The following is a 23,598-nucleotide window of genomic DNA, read 5'->3' on the forward strand; positions in this document are numbered from 1 at the left end:
ATATAAGTGATCACGGGTATCTGTCTTTTTATGAAATCACCAATGATCATTCCAAAACGTCTCCTATAACCCTAGAATCGTTTAGAATGTTTTGGAAAATACGCAAACACGAACGCCGAAGTGAACTTTCCGCCATATTGGATAGTGTTTACAAAATCACGTTTCAGGTACATCGGTTATGAGGCGCCTGTAACATTACGATTATTTCAAACTTAGCTGCGATACACACATCCTTGAATTCCTCATACATTACAGAATCGAATGACCAATGTTTTTTGTAACCCAAATAAAGTAGCTAGATGAAATCCAGCAAAATATGTTAGGTGTGAAAACGAAAGCTGTGCTCGAAAGACTGCACTTGTTTGAAATGTAAAACAAAGCTGAATACAGATTTTACACAGTGTAGCATTTTCTCCTATTTTGAGCTATCCATTCGTCTATTCGTTCAAGATATTGGCTCGACATTTTCAGAATATGCATGGGAAGAGAATCGTAGGAAGAATTAGGGAATTTATAATAGATACATTGACAATTTCTGTTGAAAATATCAAATCATTGCAAAGATACCGTCCTGTGTGACGCCATGACTGACGCAAAATCACGCACAACGACAACGGTGTTTATCGGAATTTCTGACTATTTCCGTTTGTTTCAATGAAAATTATAACAACAAATAACAGAATGTTTCTGATTACTTACATGTAGAATTTATCTATATACGATCCCTGAATCTACGAATGTCCCCTCGTAAAATCCCGCGTACTGTTGACAGTGAACACGCCATTTTGTAAAAGTCGGTCACAGGTAGTGATGTCATTCGTCAATATTGTTGTACATATTTGGTAATTTCTTTTAGGTGAAGGTCCGTGCATGGGAGGGCACACGATCATTGTAACATGCTGTTTTCAGTTTCAGTTATGATGTAAATTTTGCATATCTTTTATACATTTTTTTCATCAAAATTAATTTCACTTTGGATATTTGTCAATGTTCAAAATGATATCATACGTAAATATAGGCCACACTATGTATGAACGAACCTTTGATAATCTCCTGTTTGTTTGAACATTGTTTACATAACAATTGATTGTTTTTTAGCGTCGAAAACGATATTCCTTTTCTTTGGACAAGTGTTACAAGATGAAGAGTAAATGTAACTGCAGCATGTACGTATTTCTTGGGATGTGCAATAATCAATATTATAAGTTCATATTAGCAATGTCCAAGAACAGCCTTTTCATTTTATTTTATAACCCAAACTGAATATATTACTTTCACAATTTTTCGGTAAAATATATGCACACATTTCTGAAAGAATTGTCTTTTTTTATGTCGTTTGATACACAGAACAGTGATATCTAACGATTCTCCAGGTGCGCGTTAGTCACAAACAATTTACGAATTATTCCTCTCGTTTTGCAATATATAATCAATGGATTCATTCTTTTTTTTTCAGTATTGTGATCAGAGGATATTAAACTGCTTACTTAATTTCTCCAGGAATTGTAAAATGTATAAAATCAAATCCATGCCAGGTACTCCGTTGGTTCAACCTTAAACTGATTATCCTGATAATTCTATACCAATAGAGCTTTCTTCGCAACTTATATTGCGTTATTATGTGACGAGATGAAGAGAAATAATAACATAATAATGAGCAAATATATGTCCAATATTGAATATAATTTTGGTTGTTTTGAAATATTCTTTTAGGTATTTCATTACCTACATTGATGCCAAACAGGTGCGAGTCTTGTCCAGTTAAGATACACGATAAACTATCTGATTGTTTATATATTCAAGACATTATTTACTTGGTGAAAGCAGTCATTTTATGTTGTGTCGAAAAAGCGTCAAATTCCGTTTTACACATTGAGATTTTCCATACCATGAACGAAAATTAGGGGAGATATATATTTATCAAAATGCCAGTGCCGTCTTTCTCCGACGTTATCAAAGACATAAAACCAGCTATGACGTCAAAAGGAATGGTGTTATTATTTTGGTATTTCATTACATTTGATGATAAGGCTAGTGCTCCATGAATAATAGTGCAACATCAGTGAAATTACACTTACACAATCAGGAGAATGTTGGAATCTAAGGACTAAGTTATAGGTTAGATAGGGCCATCCATTTCTCTATTACCTCTTTCTTATGAAGTAAGACTTCATCATATCTTATGGATTTTTTTAATAACTAAACGTATACAGTTTCAATATGGATATTTGTGTTTAAATAGTTTGGTTCCTCGTGAACGAAACACCGCGAAAATACATTATCCTGACACACAGCTAATTCTCACCAATTGACCTGACTAACAATAAACTAGTGCTAAGCATAGCGGAGTTATGCACCCTTTTCTTTGTACGCATGTAACCTCTCTGTCGCCTTTTGACGTCATAGAGAAAAATCAGTTTTCGTCATTTACGGCAAGCTAATTTTGGCATTCAATGTATGTCGTTATACATACGCATATAACTCCATTTGATATATAGTTATGTCGTTCAGATATTAGGCAATATTTTGTTCGCTGACAGTTTCCTTAAAGCTTCTAAATAAAAAAATCGTCGCACAGGACTTTTATCGGTTTACGATAAAAAGCGGAGAAATTTACTGTTTTTCAACTCAGAATAAATTCTCGGACAACACTTAAAAATGTCATTTTTTTAAAACCGGTTTAATATTTGCAGTTATCTTTACACCATCAAATAGGATATTTAATATTCTCCACCTCTGCGTAATTTTATAGTCAGAGGTATATCCAGTGCCGCGTGAGCGCAATTCTCGCACAGAGGGTTAACTCGACCTCCAGAGGGTTAAATGATTAACACTACCCTTAACATGAACTGTATTCGATCAAGTTAAAATGACTGCGTGACTAGACAAATCAACTATTTATACCCGATAAAAGAAACTGCCTTATTTTAGCAACAGTGCTTTTACGTGACATTTGAAATTTTTAACTAGCAGATACATTACAGACAATGACTATATGTACGTAAGCGGTATCAGTCAAAGGTGTCAAAAAACTGAAAATCATATCGGTCGGAGACCCACCAAATTACCAAGTTTTATTAATTACTATATTTATTACAATGCAAATACGTTAGTGATACATTTTTTTCAGAGGAGGGGGCATACACACAAGAATGTTATTGCTTGTGTGTGAATGCAGGTTATACTTGGCATCTCAGTTCTCAGTTTCTTACCGGTGGTATATCTGAATTTGTATATGGAACCATGCATACAGCATGACAATGACTTGCTAGTCGTCAGTCTACACCACCAAAAATACGCTCAAACAATTTTGGGCACCGCTTTTGCAAGTTGTTAGTACAATATTTTATTAAAATCTATTTCAATTTGTTTTTGAGGATTTCTATGGAGAGTGGCGGACGTAATTCAAACTCCTTCCACACTGACACCGCATCAAAGATATTTGTGTACCGATTACATCACTCTTACTGACAGGGTAGGGTGGTAGTTCACGCGAAACGGACGGCACTGTGTTTATTGGGCGGCGCCTTTGATATCGCCTCCAAACAACTTTTATTGAATGACCCATTGAACGATGATACACATCTCGTTGAATATATCAAGGCACCAATTTATCTTTCATAAACCATTTGTGTCTTTGTGCTTAATATATCCACATATCAAAATTTATAATACACGTATCCACAAAAATATATTTATATACATGCCAGGTATTTGGCCACAACACCTGCATAGCTGTTTATTCACGCGTGGTGTGGCAGATTGTAATTGAACAAGAGCAGGTATTGTAGACTCACCTGTAAATAAGGCAGACACTGTAATTGGATACAAGGTACTAGAGAGAATATGAGAATTATCATAAGGAGGCTGTGTTTTTTTTCTCCTTCTGAACTATTCCCACTTTTCATTCTAAAAGTGGCAATGCATTTTAAAAGTTGCTTTCGTGTCTCAAAATTAACTCAAGTTTTCATCAATCGCCTTTATGCATATAATTCCCATGGGTGCCATTTGTCTGTTCGACGCCGCATATAATTGAATAATTACTTCGAGATTTCGTGAGAATGTGATATATTCTGCCAGACGTTATGCAATGAAAGACGAATCTTTTTTGTCCAATAAAATACGCGCACGTGTACCTGTATATTGCACACCTAGTGTCACTTAATAGCCCAGTGTGATTAATGGAACATATCGGGAACGCAAAATCCACTGGTAATCCGCGGTTAACATTTTACTACAATACACAAGACCAAAGATGCAACAGGCCGGGTTCTTCCGCTCTGTTGCCTCGTCTTTGTAAGTCATCATAAACAATGTAACGAATAGATATGTAACAACGAGACATAAAATGGGAAATGAAAAACAAACTAACTAAACTTCATTGTTGTGGAAAATAACGCCAATGAATTGGAGTACACTCGGATGAATTCGTATGATAAGCTATAAATATGTTTTGAGAGGTGAGGCCGGGTTCATTAAAGATCGTTACAATATGTACAAAAGGTGAAATTTGTAACATTTCTATAGAGGTAACATCCAACCAAAGGGGGCGGTCGGGTAGCCTAGTGGTTAAAGCCTTCGCTCGTCACGCCGAGGACCCGGGTTCGATTCCCGACATGGGTACAATGTGTGAAGCCCATTTCTGGTGTCCCCCGCCGTGATATTGCTGGAATATTGCTAAAAGCGGCGTAAAACCATACTCACTCACTCCAACCAAAGGCCCTTTTTATATAGTAACGTAATGATATAATATCAAGTCTATTTCACATAATACAATATACTTTGCACACAATTAGTTAATGCGTTAAAGTGACTAGAGAAAACATGGGCGAAATATTTTAATAACGCCACAAATTAGTTGAATTAAGTTAAAATGAGTTGAATCATGTCTCACGATGCTTGTAGAAAAAAAACCTTGATGTATTTGCCAAAGAAAAAGATGAGTTTTGAGCAAAGGAAAATATTCTCGCCCATGAGCGAAACCTTTTCACATCAGGATGTTTTTTACATTAATATAGGCCAGCATTTGTAATACATCTGTGTCTGCCATGCATGATACAGCGCAATAACAAGAAGAATCTTCATGATCGGCGCACCAATGCACAGTGGACAGCATCTTGTGAGGAAGGTATTATTTGTCAGTGTTACTACAGGTGAACTGGCTGTCTGCCTGTCAGCCTGTCTGCACAACCAACGGACGAATGGGTTGTTGTTAGAACAATGTGGTCACTGTTGTCCATGCCCGAGGCGATGCTCATCCGTATAAGGGTCTTAACAAATATTGGTCAAAATATTGTTTCCCCAGGCTAACATTAGCGCCAGTTCACGCATGCTCGAACTATGATGGACTTTTTTAGAATAGTTTCGACAAAAATGTTATTGCTTTTGGTCTTTATTTCAAATAGTAAATTATGTTGGCAAAAGTTCACTATGTATGTTCTGATCTGCTTCACTGCTATCGTTTGTGTACGGCAAGGGCGTGTTCTCATCCCATATCTAGTTTCTATGTTTGTTAACTGAAGTATGAATTAGCGTGGCTACTGAATCTATTTACACCAGCAAACACTTTACGGTGCCAACTACCAGTTGATATTTGCAATGTAAGGTGGTTGTCTTTAAAACAGCAATCGAGAATTAAAATAAGATATGTAAATGTGATCGCCTGGCATATGTGCTGTTTTACTTATACTTGGAATTTGTTGTAGCATTCAGCAAAACAACAGATTCGGCAAAAGCACTTCCAACGTCCTTTGATTAGGATACTAAGTATATGACTGTATAATATTTAGTATATGAGTGTTAAATATTCAATATTTTTTAACGCTTTGAGTTAGATAATGTAACAAATACCCTCTTGCTAATATTTTGGTATAAAAACTGTTAAACTCCATATAGCACGAAGTTGTACCAATGTTGCAGATATCCATTGCATCATTTTGTATCTATAAATGGATTAATTGGCCAGATGCTAGTTGTCACATTAAATAACCCATAACGGTGGGACGTATGCGTTCGGTCTCTGAAGAAAAATACTTACTCTTTAGAATTGGGTTTATAAACGATCGCTAAACTTCGAGTTAAAATTAGACGTTTTCAAGTTTTGTGTGGGCTTGTTGAGTTTAGTCGTCATCCATTGGTGACAATAAAGACTTGTAAAGTAGTGAGATGTCAATGCTGCTTACAGAACATACATTTAGCAATAACATGCTGATAGACATGTTTTCTGACAAGCTAATTGTCGATTTGGTTTGGCAGCTTTATTCGATATACGATTTACCATATATATCTGTGTGAAAATGAAGATATAGAAGAAAGAGTTGATATGAATCGTGTCGGAGTATTAGAGTTATCTGAAGGAAGTGCAATGTACTACGAATAACAATAGCAAGTCTATTGAGTAGCCATAGAAGGTTCCAAATGAGATATAGAAATAAACAGATCAATGCAAATGTATCTGTATCATTTATATAACATACACGGACAGTAGAAAACTAATATGTCGGCCTCTGTCTCACCCCAGTGGCATGTTGATGATGTAACAAAGTTACATTAACTGGACAGATGTGTCTTGTTCAAAGTCTTGGCTGCTGTCTATTACATGAGATATGAATGTGATGGACTGTGTCCAGGTAATTAATGAATCACCCTGTCAAGAACAATAGATTATACTCAGAGTCCTGACACCCGTGTTGGCTATATAAACCGTAGATAGCCTCTCTTTAACACACTGACCACTCTTCCTCCAGTTCCACACGTTGAGCACTACAACAGGTGAGTTGCTTCTATTGTTTTGTTATTTGTTTGTACGTTCTCTAATTGCATTTGGCCCTATTTATCTTAAGCATCTACAACACGTGTTTTGTCGTATGTAACATTTTTTACTTAAACCTATAACGATTCCATATCGTGAAAACTCCTTCGCAACCATAACGTGTATGTTTTCTGTCACATCTCGAATCGTTGGTATCACATTTATCTAAGAATCCAGTCAAATTATACACAAGACAGTTGGAAACTACACAATAAACGTTCCATATATTAGTACTTACATTAAAATACTATACGATATCTGTTTCAGAAGACAACAAAATGACGGCATTCAAGTTTGCTGTTCTTGCGCTGTTTTGTGTCGCTACCAATGGTGAGAAGCTTTACCTTTCCTTGATACAATCCTTGTCTAGATACATTTTTTGTTTTGAAATGTGTTTTATCGTGGCAGGACAAGTCAGTTTATACACACATCGTCTATATTCTATCACAACGGTACGCTGAGCCATATATTGCTTACACAGACACAAATGTTTGCAGATGAAAATTACACTATATGTAGTTTTAAGTAATTCATGATAAACGGTTGTTGGATTACCGATATTTGAGGTGAAAATGAAAACCCTATCGAGAACACAGCTCCAGGTTACACGAGGGTGTACTTGGATGCAGGTTTCCGACATCTCACATAAATAAATGATACTTGAGTTGCAGATACATCCGTATTTGTACACATTTCTTTACATCTTATGTTGCAAACATTGAAGAATATTACTTCATATTCATAAATCTTGTTCTTTTCGTCTTCCAGCACAAACTCCAGCTGTCTTGGGAACTGGAATGACAAACCCCACAGGCACGAGCAACACAGGCGGCACAAATGGTGCAGGGAGTACGGGGGTAGGAATGGGTGGAATGGGTGGTATGACTAATCCAATGGGTGGTATGACTAATCCAATGGGTAGTATGACTAATCCAATGGGGGGTATGCCTAATCCAATGGGTGGTATGACTAATCCAATGGTTGGCATGAATAGTCAAATGGGTGGCATGAATTATCCGATGGCCGGTATGGGCAACCCTATGGCTGGTATGGGTAGTCCTTTCGGAGGTATGAATAGCGGGTATGGCATGGGAAGTCCTTACGGCGGTATGGGTAGTCAATTCGGGGGTATGGGAATGGGGCCAATGGGAGCAGCAATGGCTAATATGGGTGGAATGATGGGAGGTATGAATGGTCAAGGTTCTGGACAGTCTCAAAGCTCTTCTGGTAGCAATATGATGCTTCCTCTGATGATGGGCGGTGACCAAGGAAGAAACATGTATTTGATGTCTCAAATGATGGGAAGACAAGGCGGCGGCAGCATGCTTCCTTACTTCGCCATGAATGGTGGACTAGGAGACAACATGATGAACATGCTTCTCTTCAGCGGTATGGGTGGAATGGGAGGCGGCCGTGGTGGTCAAGGATTTAACCCCATGATGGCCATGGCTCTCAGCGGCGGTGAAATGAACAACATGCTCCCATTGATGTTCCTTAATCAGGGAAGAGGCCAGGGACAACAAGGCGGTATGCAGGGCGGTATGCAGGGCGGTATGCAAGGCGGTCAATCAACAGGAATGAACAGTGCTCTTCCTTTCTGGCTCCTTGGCGGACAATTCTAAATTAACAATCATCCAGTGGACCTCGCCTGACTTTACTGATTGCGTGTGAATTGTCAATTCTTTGAAGAAATCTCAGATTCATCATCCCGACACTAGAAGATGCCCAGCTTGTTTTGACGCTCCAAACAGTTACCAGATAGGGTAGATATGTTTCAGTGTAGTTTTTGAATGATGCAACATGAATGCATGTATAATAATATTTCCCAGTGCACCTGGCACCTACAGTACTTACTGAGAGATGACAGTGTTAAGAATCTGCCTCTGTTATGAGGCAGTGTTATGACACTTCATCTGCTCACACCGTGTGTCTATTGTTCTGAAATAAAAATTTGCATTCTAACATTTTTTTGACATTTTTGAATTTTTTAAATTATTCATCCTGTCTTTGCCCCTTTTCATTGACATTGTAAAATAGCATTCTTTCTCGTGTGCGTTGTTTAAATTTAGTCTTCCATAATGAAGCTCGATATTCGTTAAAATCTTGGAACTGACGGTGTATATATATGTCTTCTTGAAAACAAACATTCCAGATTTCATTCATATAGGTGCAACTAATAAATGAACAATTGTTATTGTTTATAATTTTATTATGTGACACCACAACACCTGGCCTGACTGGTTGAATGTCTGCACTGAATACAAAACACACCTATACTTACTAAATGTCTAATCTGACCACTAAACTCACAATTTACTTGGTGAAAACCTACCCTATCTACCAAACACACATATACTGACTAAATGTCTGAACCGACTACAAAACACACACAACATACAGATTGAATGTCTTCCTCGACAGTCTTCAACCGACTTCAAATCACACTATATACTGAGTGAAAACCTACCATGACTTAAAAAACACCTTATTGACCGAATGAAGACAGACAGAATACGATTTGATAAAATCTGAGCCCCTCCTCATGGAGTTACGAACGACTTCTAACACGATCAATACAAAAATAACACACTCACGATATAATACCTTCAAATTGAATGAAAAATTCAGCTACAATATCAGATATTGTACCTAAATCCAATATCAGCTTGCTTGCCACACATATTATATAATATAGGGCATGACAAAATGTAACACACTTTCTGCATCTTTAGCATACATAAAAAATCCAAAACATCCCATCATTCCACCCTTTTCTTAACTAGTTATTTCCTACAGACGATATATAAAGTACAGTTTATCAACAAGTGCAACTCATATTCTACAACATTTCGTCAGTGAAAGCATAAACTATCTTCTAGTAGGGTGTTGCAATAATAACCAGTTTCAACATGGATCGGGGCGACTCCTCAGCAGAACAACGATAACGCTCTGCCTGTCTTGTATACACGCAGCAGGTCTCCTCCACTTCCCCTTGCACCCTCATGTGGTTGGTTGGTTGGTTTGTTGTTTAACGCCGCACTCAGCAATATTCCAGCTATATGACGGCGGTCTGTAAATAATCGAGTCTGGACCAGACAATCGAGTGATTAATATCATGAGCATCGATCCACGCAATTGGGATCGATGACATGATCAACCAAGTCAGCGAGCCTGACCACCCGATCCCGTTAGTCGCCTTTTACGACAAGCATAGTCGCCTTTTACGGCAAGCATGGGTTGCTGAAGACCTATTCTCCACCCGGATCTTCACGGGTCACCCTCATGTGGAGAAATCGATGTCCTATAAACTTCTTCAAAACGATGATAAACTGCTTTCCTGTCAGAAGATACAGTCTGTTTAATCAATTGACCATTCGAAATGTTAGACACATATTCCAGATCAAGAGAACGGAATTTATCTCTAACTCGAAATAATTTCATACTTTAAAGTTTACACTGCTTCTGTCATGCTGATTGGCTGAATGGGTAGTCTCCTGAACTGATATTTGGAGTCCACAAACCTGTGAACGGACAGGAAAGTTCACACGATGTGAACAATATTTTGTGAAACTGATCGTGTGAACTTCTGCCGGTACTACTTTCTGGGGTTTTCCCGAACTCTCGGTGTTTGGAAATCAGCTCATCTTTCTTTTTTTCTTTATCTTTTATAATCCCTTCATTTTCAGTATTATACTTATTTTAGTATTTTTGCCTGGTTCTGTAACATTTTATCTGACTTAAAAATGCATAACTGCTTTGGTTCTGGTGTTTTTTGTTCTCTTCTAAAACAAATGGATTGTCCTTGCGGTGATTTGGATGGCTATGGAATGGCTTTCTATGAATACTAGTAACGCAAGTGAAGAAAATGCAAAATTACTAAGGTGAACCAAAATTGATTTATTGAGCGATAGTTACTGATGCCTTGTTTTCAGGAATGACTGAGGAATCTAGCACCACGACAATTGCGAATGACGTGCCCCCCGACACAGAGATCAAAGCGACTGATCCTGATCAACCCAAACCATAAAACCTGATTCACTGTTCTATATCGGAAGAAAACCTCCACGATTTTGAAAAACAAAGGCACAGCAAATCTCCAATGCAAAACACCTAAATGGGCTCTGAAAATGTTCAGTGGTAAGCCAAATGAAATAAATCTTGCTTTTAAAAAAATAAGCCATGAAAAAGTACGAAAAGAAGCTTATAATTACAAAAAAACAAAACTTGCCTACATGTACCTGTTTATAGATTGGTCATCGGGGACGCGAAAAATATCCGTAGGGTGGATTACTATTCCGGTTTCTGAGTTGGCCGACCTTCTCCGTGCATTCTTCGAAAAAACGCGGCGGCACATGAGGAAGGAAAGGGCACAGAAATGGCACTAGCATTAGATCGTACAGTAGGTCCATTTCAGGTGACAAGAAACATCAGCTAAGCAAAGTGTAACAGGAAATCACACACGACAAATCCAAAACTCTAAATATAACACACATAACATGACGTTCAAACACAGAACACAAGTTTCAGAGCACTCAGTTCAATCCCCACCAGTCCATTCCACTTCGTCCGAATTGGCTTGCAATTATCAAAAACACAAGCAACACCTTCACAAATCAGTCATAGTGCTAGTGCCATGGGCTGGTTCATGCCTCGGGTGTTTTCCATAACTATTAAATAAACTTCACTTGAAACAGAACTAAGTTAATTTCATCCTCATGCTCCCGTTCGATTCGAAATGCACCTCTGTACAAACTTCTGTGACGTCATATATAAATCCGCACTTGAAGGTTGACCTTGCCTCGGTGCATCGAGTCATGTTTATATTTCTATTCACTTTCTTGTTGCCTTTTGTTAAGATTAGATTAATCTCAAACATTATTTGTCAAAAGACTAAAATTATTTTTCTTTACATATCTGAGTTGGGAAATGATTGATTGATTGATCATTATAAGTTTTATTATAGGTGTTCGGGCAACTAGGCCAATTTACACCTTGCCCATAATAAAGGTTTGCTAAGTACCAAGCTATTTCATAAAGTAGTAAAACTGCCACACGCTTAAATATAAGCAAGAATGACATTCTGAACTTCATGAAGAGCGATATTCCTAGAACATAAAAGTCCAGCTAATGAGAGGTTAATATTGAGAACTGAGAAAGAATCCACCATTGCCTCACGCTGATTGACATACGTACTTTTTGCAATGCAGTAAATAATGAGCAACATTGTCAAGCTGATGATAACACACTGTACAATGTGCAGAAATGTCTTTATTAATAACATTGAGTTGGGGAAAGTATGCGACCGAGAGCCGGCAAATGCTCTGTTGCAATGTTCTTCAGCAAAACCAGAGAACTTCAAAGTAAGCAATAATTGCTTCGATATTGTCGACAAGACCAGTAAATTACAAAGTATGAAATTATAAGCGCTGGTTAAACTTTCGTGTGAACCTCCTCGCAAGATGGGAGGTTCAAACTCTTTAACCAGAGCTTTTAAATCGTTCACACTTAAATGAAACCATCCACACTGACGTTCAATTCTTAAATGACCAATTTTCCACTGTAAGTTCACCTGGTATGGTAACCTCCCAAAACCCCTACATCCCATTTCCCCTACAGCTTAAGACAACAAAGTTCACGGTCCATGGCACTGCTAATCCCTAGTCTGTTACCTATTTCATACAATGGAACAACCCCAAGAAACTCGAATAGATTGAGATAAATATTTAATTACGATTACGATATTATTCAAAATTCATAATACATTACAATAAAATGTTCATTTTTCAAAATTCATAATACATTATAATAAAATGTTCATTTTTCAAAATTCATAATACATTATAACAAAATGTTCATTTTTCATCCCAACTGTAAATCGTCTCATCTCAGTTTCTCAGTGTAATAATTGTTTCTTCCTATTGTTATTTTTGTAATTTCTAAAAATTGTATTCTCATCATACAGGCATCTTTCATCACACTTGCATTAATTCTTTTTTGTTTAAACTTTCCTTTAAGTCCCCTAATCCCCTAAAGCTCTACCCCTTTCATTTCTACTACCTCTACTCCAGACCTTAATCTCTCCTTTAGGTGAGTTCCTGGTATCACTTAAAGCCCCATCTGCGGTAGTAACTACCGCACTCTAGTGGGCGGAGCTTGTACGAGTGATCTGACAGGTCAATATGACGTCATGATAACACACACATTTCATTGGTTAATGCGTAAACGGGTGACGTCATGTAAACACCCACCAACGTGGGCCGTTTGACAACATTGACGTATGTTTTAATGGTAATATGAATATCTATCAAACGATTCCAAGACTTTTCAACAAACACGAAGGTCTTTGGTTTCAATACCTACCTGCCATGTCGTCTTCACATCTTGATAAAACGATACCGTGGAATGTCCACGATTTATCCAACACAGTCCAACACACAATTTATAGCTATTCTAGATCTCTGGACGAGAACGAAATACGTTTGTCGTGATGTATAAGAGCAGTGTAATTGAACAAAAAACATAATATGTGTTACGGCACCAATCGTTTTCCTGTGGTGTACGGTATATCGGCAGTTTATAAATAGCCTTTGTCACAATATTTTCGCCAATCAATGATTTCAACAGTGTTTTTTCTTCGTTGTGTTCGTCTTGCCTCATCTGGAATCTGGATGACAACGATCGTGTAAAAAACCCTGGTAATGATCAAAAATATTTTCAAGTAATCAAAGTAGTTTTTTGTCTTTTCCGTGACATGTTTTCATTGCCCAGTAGCAATGTATTTTGGCAAAGTCACACTTGTCCGATGAAGCTCCTCATGCCGAAGTAACTCGATCCGTGAAACTCGGCGGGTCCCAGTGACCCAGATCCCTGTTGATTGGCATGCCAAGAGTCATTTGCAGAAGGCCATCCATATTTTTTGTATGTGTTTCTCCCCTCAAGCCCCAACTAACCAGAGAGCGGGCGGACGAAATATAATATACTGCTTATCAAAAAATGTCTTTCAATAATTTTGTAAGTTATTCTATGACATTTTGAAAAAAAATTCAAACACTTGGTACTAGAATCTAGTCTATGAATTAATTTATGATGTTGATCGATTCGCTTTGCTTCGGAATCGAATTTTTAATAAACAACGGAAGAAAGATAAAGTTGACCTGGTTCTTTTATGACGGTGCAATGGTAGATCTTGTAGTATTTCATTTATTAGATCGGTGATCAATTTTCCACAGCGGCAGCAAAATAGAGACCCGAATACATTATATTATTTCACGTCGGAATGGAGATAAACATATTAAAAACGGCCAGGCTCACAAACTTCGAAACGATGTTCAAATAAATATGTGTACACATTGATTCTGTCTGAAATGGAAAATGGATTTCAACATTATTTTCTTCACGCTTATTCAGGCCGCTGGCTCCACAGATCATATCCTCTCTTATAAACTACTTCGGCATGAACACGTTTTGTCTCGAAGCTCAAAGCAACAATTTTTCTCTCATATGAATTTTTTTCTCCATCCACGACGAGCATGTGTGATAATGCCAATGCCTTGACAATCTTCCTGGTGAGTTGAATTCAACAATGTAATACACACGGCCTCATTCACGGCGTCATCACAAGATTCCTTCCAAATACCCACCACGTGATCAGGGTTACGACCGTGGGATGAATCAATAAATTAATTTGCATTTTTATTAAAGAAATGTTTTCGTGAATATTATTATCAAAAAATATCCTGTACATGGTACTTTTGGATTGCACTGCGGATTTCTTTTATTACTTTCTAAAACTCTTTGTTTTCCCCCTTTCTGACCACGCGATCTCCTAGCAACCACGCACCATGAGCGCATCGAGTTGCTGCTTACAACCGTCAAGAACTTTGCAATTTCGCTTGTCTTTAATATGAGCAACAGAACATTTTCATGTGAAGCCTAATTTAACGAAGAGTTGTTCGAGATGATCAGGGAGCCTTTGGTCATTTCGATTATGACATTGGTGACTTTATCGTTGAGAAAGTTCCAATTCAAGATGACATCATTCTGATTCACAACTCGCATTGACAAAATAGCGCAACAGAAATTTTGCCAAATTCAGTGCCGATTCTTATGATTAGTGAATCGGTGTCACAGCGAGATTTCATTGTGGAACCAGATGTAGCCGCATATGTATGTTCACACTTCTTTTGTCAACTATGCACGGGCAATGGCAGTTAGGGAATGGTGAGGCCACCATGTTGCAGAAATTCGCCGAACACATTGCTTCTGGACTGAGCAAAATAAACGAAGTGTTTGGAGAGATCTTACATACTTGGACTTGAAGAAGATATCAAACGTTGCAGCAGATGAAGGATTGGTGTGGACGAAACGGGAAAGGGATCCCAGATTGTATTTTAAAACTTGTGCTCGAAGTGCATCCAGATACCCCGAACAAAAAATACATGGGACAAGTGTGGATCTAATGATCAAACTCAGTTTTGTGTGTGAAAATTCTGTGAAAGTAAAGGAAATCCATGATTAAAGTTGTCTTGGAATATGTGTATTGGAGAACAATATTATCTGGATTCGCCTTATGTAGGTTAAAACATCAAGTATATTTGGTTACTTATTTATCAGTTGCTTATGTGCATTGTTGTGTTGATACACATGTCATATTCATCTATTGTAGTCAAGCTGAGAAATATTGGCGCAACTTCTGGTGCTTCAAATTAGGCCCCTGCCTAAACACTAGTTGAAAAATCTGTGTAATAATTTAAGTTTTATAAATATAATCTGATTATTGTGTGGCACAGATCTAATTGTTGAATGCAAATGACCAAAACTAAGCACATATCTGTAATTTTCGGATTAAATTTCGTATTTATGTATCGTTACTGTTTCATTAACCGAGTCGATGTTCTACTGCTGTTCTGCCGTAAAAATATACAACACAATACACTTTGACCATAAATGCATAAACTGTGTCACATGTTTTTGTTTGTTTGTTTGTTGTTAAACGCCGCACTCAGCATATTCCAGCTATATGACGGCGGTCTGTAAAATAATCGAGTCTGGACCAGACAATCCAGTGATTGACATCATGAGCATCAATGTGTCACATGTAGACATCACCATGTGCTTTGCTATTTATAGCGCAACCATAAATAACCTCCGCCCACAGATGCCAAACACGATCGATTCGATTTTTTATGATAAAACTACAGAATCTTTTTAACTTATATTTAGATATGGAGCCATTTGTGGTATCCAGGGTTTGTCATTCAAGTTGATAAGAAGTTTGACGGTCAATGGTGATCTTGTTTGCGTACGGTTTTCAAAAAGCTTCTCCTGACACTCGGTTGTGTTTACATTGTCAATCATTGTTCGAAACACCGCCACCTTGCGGGCTATTTATAGTCAGAGTTGGGCTTTAAGCAGTTGAGTCTTATGTACAGTCTTGTCACACCTCCCCACTGTCTCACAATGGGTGGACACCAACCCATGTCGCCAATTATTGTCCTGTTTGGTGCAAATTTGCGGAGACCCTTGAAGAATTGGATCTCTCTGTTTTGCATGGCATTCATCGCGGATTGTTTGCATGTTCCCTGGTATATAGATCCACTACCAGTATATAGTATGATTTGTAGTCAGTGCGGACAGGTTGGTATATTCTGAACCGCAAAGGATACGTCACCATGGATAGATGGACTAGCGAGAACGAGGCTCCCAGGCGGTTAATCTGAATTTCTGCTCCTCCAAAAAAATCTGAATCTACCGATTTAAATCCATCTACGTGCTCAACTGTCAGGCAATTTGAAAATGGGAATATCCATAGAAGTATGGAGAGCAAGAATTGGAAGTTTCAAGAAGCCAGCGGGCCTTAAACAGATTGAAAAGATTCAACCCTACACGACAACAACAACTTGGTCATGGTGGAATGAACACGCTTATCGCTTGTTGTTATGTACAACGATGCTGATGACCATCTTCAGCTCAGGTATGACTCTAGCTCAATCTTTACGCGTGTGTGGACCAAACGCGAGTGGGATCTGTGCAGTTTTTGCATTTGAACTCTCTTTATATCAATATATTCTCGATGGAATCGATATTCGTTACCTGTATGACGTCACAACATTTAATCAAACGTGTCAGCGTGTTGACATACCTGTATTCACTGCAAACACGAAAACGTCGTTTTTTTCCGTATATGGTCATTGGACGGAAAAACGACGTTATTTGGACGTTTTCAAACCATCGTTTTTCCGTCCAAATAACGTCGTTATTTGACATCGGAATTTACTTGGAGAGAACGATAGCGTTAAGCTCCTCCCTTTCTTGATTGACATTGTCAATCAAGCAACAGCGTCTACCGGTGTTTCTACTTCTCAGATTTCATTGGTCAGTCCCCGCGTGTTAGATTTCAGGCCCGCGTTTGACGCTGCACTCGAAGCGCTTAGCGGAAGTACTGAAATCAATCGTTCTGCGCATCCGGGTTACTTAATGCCTTGACCAAATTTTCCGTTCTGTGCATGCGCGATTTCGCGTATTGTTTCCTAGATTTAATGTCACCACTATTTGACAATGTTTCATAAACACAGTCACGTGAAGGTTCGGAATCGTAACGAGTAACTCCATTTAAATTGAAGAGGATCCCCAGTGATATGGGAGATTCCAAGATGAAACTATTCTATGGCTATCTAGGCTGCCACCCAAACCGATCTAAACGGGACCCGATAGCTTATTGTATGCTATATAGTCATATGGAAGTGGACAAGAACTATACATTGTATTCCGGCCGATTGTTCTTGCATTTACTTATAAGTCAGGAAAATGGACTTAAAAGGGGAGTTGTTGAATGTAATTATTTTAATTATTAAATGTTGCCTATACACTAATCTGGACGAACTTCTCATTGTTCTGTTTATGTCATCCTATATACTATTAGTATGTTACCGTTCTAAAGTCAACCTCTCACATAACATTATATTCTTCATAGTATCAAAGTTTAATCAACAATATCAAGAGCAGCGATTTAAACCACTGAAACACCCAAACACAAGGCTGTTATCAAGCGCTAGTGCAGACGTGATGCATCGTAAAAACTGTATCGTGATGTCTTCAGAAATTCAATTATACTACGAGATAGTACGGCTAACGGTGACTCACCGGTGGAACAAAGACAACAACGCTAATACAGATATAACGTATTTGAATGTTAATACTAAAGACAAACAATCATTATTTTTGCAGTGACGATATAACACGTATACACGTTTATTGTTAACTTTCATCAATTTTGCTCGTCATTTTAATAACTTTGTTTTCACATATATATGTAGCAATACCCGACAAGCATGTCATACATAATTATGGGGCAGTTTTCAATCTTGTACTGACTTACTCTGGTGTTAATGAGCGAAGTTTATTGGCTTGTGTGTAAAACCCGGTTTTTCTGGTAATCCTATTATTACTTAGTTTATTTCTATCTAATGGCACCCTGTTCTCTGGATCATGGCTCCGTGACTATCCATAACAGTTAAGATGAACATTCAGTTCAAGTAAATGAATGAGTTTGTTTTGACGCTACAGTCAGTCAAAAAACCAATGATGTGAGGTTTGATAACACACTTCTACCAGGTCGAACATCGTGGATCCTCATTTTCTGCCTAAAGAGAATCATAGTTCATATGCTAATCCATCTGCGAATACCCTCCCACTCAAGATGACCTTACATGTTGCTAAATCTATCATCTATCCCCCCAATCTCACCCCCCCACACACACACACGCACGCACGCACGCACGCACGCACGCGCACACACACACACACACACACACACACACACACACACACACACACAAACAACTGACCTAAATAACCTCCACAGGAAATACTGCTGATAGCCTCTGGTCAACTCAGCCGCGCCACCGCAGAATGTTCGGCCAACTCTGCAGGGGGCATTCTCAGTGGCTTCAAACGCGCTGAAATGTTTTCGCCTTTGCATCCAAGATGGTGGACAAGTGAAATCGTATGAAATTTGGCTAGTTTAGGTCCTATCTCTTTTTTGATTACCCAATAAAGTCAATTCATAGTTACACGGTTGTGAAGAAGCTTACAACTTTATAAGACTTATTCATCTCATTCCAAAAAAGCTACTCTCGCTCACATAAAGTTGTAGTTATTATGTCACTGTTTTATTTCTTTAAAAATATATTACATGTTCAACAATAACAATTAAGATGAACATTCAAATTCCGATATAAGTAAATGAATAAGTGTGTTTTACGCCACAATCAGTCAAAGACCAACGTTGTCCGGTCTGATGACACACAATCTACCAGGTAGCACATTGTGTACACCCTATCCCCATTGAAGTCTCCACTGTGGGTATTCCTGGGGACGAAAAGGCCCCATGTACCTAGGAATTTCATGCGCGGCATTCTCTGCCTAAAGAAGATCATATAGTTAACATGCTAATCCAACTCGAACTACCATCCCGCTCAAGATGAATGTTTATGTAACATCCAACAGGCCCACATTTACGCACGCACGCACGCACGCACGCACGAACGCGCACACACATATTTGGATTTACCAATCCCTGAATTGAGAAGACGTGCGTTACGAAGCTCCTCCAAGTCATCATCAATATCCATATATGTCTGTGATATCATTACCCATCCAAAGCCGAATATACATTTATTGTGTTTTCTTGACAACAAATGTTATAATTGGGATAACACTTTCTGAGTAAAGTACAGATTCTCGTACTTTCTTGGGTTGAGTCCCGTCCGGGATTTGAACCCACACTGTGAGTGAGGCACCCAATCGCCAGAACACAAAGTTGGCGATCTAACCCAGCCACCGAACCAAAAATGTTAGTCCAGATGACGTATACTTTGTGTACTCCTCTGACAAGAGAAAAATGGCACGGCTTCTATGACCGAAAGCTTTGAACCAATACAATGCCTTTAAGAAAGTGGTCAACAGTAACACACATTATATTTGGATACCACTTTCTCAGTAAACTACATATTTTTAGGGTGGAGATAATAGACGTTGATGGTTGATTATCAATGGACAAATTAAAGCCAAAACTTAACTTATGAATGATTGGTAATGGGAAATGGACAATGGGCAAACGGGAGGCGGGGTAATCAGCGCCATGCCAGTTATCTGTTGGCTTCCCTTGTTGCGTTCCCTTCTTTGCTATCTTTTTAATTTTGTTGTTCTTACAGGTACAAATATATGTTCTCTGCCTCATAGCATTTAATAATATGCACCTGATGAAGGAGAAAGTATATATATTCCGAAACGCAGTGTTCCTCCGTTGACATCCATAAATATTTTTCCTTGTGTGTATCAGTTCTTAATGCCCTTCAAAGACTCAATCTAGCTTTGTTTTTAAATGTGGTGATATTTGCGTAGAATATAATATGGTCATGCCTATACACATTTGGGTCTTTGTCTACATAAGCATTTAGACATACAATTTAGAGCTAAGGACATTGCTAATTCTGCAGGCATGAAGTACACGTCATAGCAAGCTGTGATCTTTATTCATACTTTAGATATTCGTTATGGAGATCTGTAACTGAAGTTTACCGTAATCTTCCGCAACTCTCACCTCCTGACCAGTTGAACGTCTTAGTGCATTCAGATGCCATTGTAAAATTCCAGGCTGCCCCTCTTTCTGTGATGTTTTGACGGATGAAATCTATTGCGTTATAATAATCTCTGTTTGCTGATATATAATTTGTACATGTTGTAAAATATTTACGATATGTTAAACGTGTAATTCGATGCATATGCAATGCAATGTGAACATAAGTGCGGATGCACGAAGGCGGTTATAGTCATAGTTATACTGCGATGGATGTAGGGGAATGGTAGGGGGGTGTATGTATGTATGAAAGCACGAATACCGATACATGAGGGCGGATATAGTTATAGTTCGATGGATGTTGGTGAATGGTGGGAGGATGGATTATGTATGAAAGCATGCGCATGGATCCATGATGGCTGACGTAGACATAATGGTGGGGAAAGAAGAATGTGATGTGTGTGTGTGTGTGTGTGTGTGTGTGTGTGTGTGTGTGTGTGTGTGTGTGTGTGTGTGTGTGCGTGCGTGCGTGCATGCGTTGTGATACGAGGGTTGGCGAACATGTTGTAAGATGATTGTGTGAGTAAGTTAAGTGGTTGAGGATGTGGCAGGTATGCAGACTTGGGGTTGGGGGACTGGGTGTGCCTGTACTGAGGTCTTTTGTTTCACTCACTTATAGTGTTTTCTTTCCCTCAAATACTGTTTAACGCATTTTAATGACTGAAACTGTAGTGGCTCAAAGGTCATACTGGCCGGGCATTCAACATATCTACCCCAACTACATACGTAGCCATTTTTATGGTGTACAATTCTTCTTCTACCTCACACACACACACACACACACACACACACACACACACACACACACACACACACACACACACACACACACACAAACACACACACACACACACACAAACACACACACACACAAACACACACACACACAAACACACACACACACACAAACACACACACACATTAATTGTTTTATTAAATATATCTTCGAGAGTCAGTAAGAAACTAGAAATAACTGCCTTTGTTCGGTAAACCTCACCAAGTTTCAATTTTCGCCTCTTCCTTTGTGGACTGAGGTTTCACATTTGTAAAATGATCTCTCTTATCTGTTTGTACCATCAACTTAACTGCCCTCACCCCCTGCAGTTTTCCCGTCCCATATTGCCAAGCAGGTGACCCACAAGCAGGAATACCGCCCTCCCTCAGTCTAGTGATACTGTGCCTATCACAATATGTTGGGGATACGTAGCCTTGCTGTGGGCAAACATTTGGTTACAATTTGGCAAACTTTGATATGTAAACAGCAAATATTATTCAGTTTTATTTCAACAAAAACGGAAAAAATCGGATCCTTCTTATTTTGTGGATACCATAACAATTTTTAGCATCGGAATTGTTAACATAATTCTTAAATATATTATGTTTTGTTTGTTTGTTGTTAAATGCTGCACTCAGCAACGTAAGGATATTAAAACATTACATTTAGGTTCAGTTGTATTTTTATATTTGTATCATTTTGCAAATGTTACAGAGACCTGATAAGGGATATATAATAATGTATAGTCGCTATTCTTAAAGTAAGAATATGTTAGATTTATCAACCAGAAATATTGCACACAAGAGGATAATCAGATTTCATGACACTATTCAACGTCGAAGTCAACGATATTTGTGTATGTTATTGCTACATGACACGGATACGTCATGATAAAGCAATTATAAATTGGCATTTGATGATATAAGATAGCTACGCGATAAATCACAAAGAACAAAGAAGGAAGCGATATTTATTTCACGATAAAACATTTTTCTATCATGACGTCATTTATGGAGATTCGAACATGCACTCGCAACTTGAAAACGTCAAAAATTTGACCTTATTTTGGTGAGGTATGTATCTAGTGTGTTGTTTCCAATAGATGTAGCTGGGGAAGGTAGATAAAGGCTGCCCGAACAATCGCATCCGAAAGTGAGAGCGAAATGGCAATCGGTATTGGGAGAAAAGGTACAGATAATCGACGAGAAAATTGTGAGAATATGACCAAGAGCCATGCTTTCCTGATGTGTTATCATTCTAATTTGAAATAATGACATAAATAGTTACCACTCATCTTTCAATATTTTTCAAGGTTGGGTTATCATGAACATATTTGAATATATACAACAGCTGTACTTGCTTATCTTTATACTTTAAAGCATCAGGTTTGTCTGTCATACAGACCCCGAAACAAATATGTCCAATACAGCCCAATATTTGGCAAAATGAAGAAGGTCTCTCGGCTCCTTTTTATTATATTTTATAACTTTTGTTTTGTTTTGTTTTTTTCTGTCAAATATGTTCCTTTCAGAGATTAGATGTTATTCTAGCATCAGATCTGTGGTACGTTCACTACATCAGCGTTGACATTAAAACGATATTTACATATATAAATACATACAGAGGAAATGCTTAGCATTTACCTTTTAAGAAAGACTTGTTTTATACATATATATCTGGACATATATGTATGGACATTTGGATGAATATAGATATACCTCCTTATAGATAGTGTTCGTAGATGATTGTAGAACGTGCATGAAGAAAATGGAATAATTATGTGAGTTATCGGGATAATACCACGTTTAACAATATTCAGCCATATTGCGATATTGGTTTCCAACATACAAGACGGACCATGAAATAATGACTTGAATTTGGAACTGGCTTTCTGGTGTGATGTAACACCCCATGATCTCCTGTAGAAAAAAAGTTTAAAGCACGAATAAAGATCACGAGATGATACTGATGTACATACATCTGGACATATATTTGCGCAGTATTACTACGTTAATTCATCAGTATATATGTATTTTGCGCAAAAAGGATTTTGTAGGATCGACGCTGACATGCGCATATAACCTATTCACCAGTGCTGTAATGTTTAATTCATTTGTATTTTGACACATATCGATAGGAACATTGAGAGTCTGTCTGAAGATATATAGACATGCATGGGATCTTTTGGACAGTTGTACCTCACGTCTTGAAACATGGACTTGTAACAGAACCCATCATTGAACCATTTGCAGTCTAACCCATCTAATTGCCGTGAATGGATATATTATCCATCTACTTATACACACTTATTATGGACATATACATAATTTCATTGTACCTTTTTTTTTTTAAAAATACCCGTGAAGATCGGGG

General features: G+C 38.0%; 1 protein-coding gene across 1 annotated transcript; it reads left to right on the forward strand.

Moving 5' to 3' along the window:
- Positions 1-6,731: 6,731 nt before the first annotated feature.
- On the forward strand, positions 6,732-8,773 carry LOC124116215 (spidroin-1-like). Its single transcript, XM_046477472.2, has 3 exons — positions 6,732-6,771; positions 7,079-7,141; positions 7,580-8,773. The coding sequence occupies exons 2-3, from the start codon at positions 7,090-7,092 to the stop codon at positions 8,431-8,433; spliced, it is 906 nt and encodes a 301-aa protein (XP_046333428.2). The 5' UTR covers positions 6,732-6,771; positions 7,079-7,089; the 3' UTR covers positions 8,434-8,773.
- Positions 8,774-23,598: the final 14,825 nt, after the last annotated feature.

The sequence above is a fragment of the Haliotis rufescens genome, unplaced genomic scaffold (assembly GCF_023055435.1).
Source record: "Haliotis rufescens isolate VD_foot unplaced genomic scaffold, xgHalRufe1.0.p SCAF_10, whole genome shotgun sequence".
In the NCBI taxonomy this organism is placed as follows: Eukaryota; Metazoa; Mollusca; class Gastropoda; order Lepetellida; family Haliotidae; genus Haliotis; species Haliotis rufescens.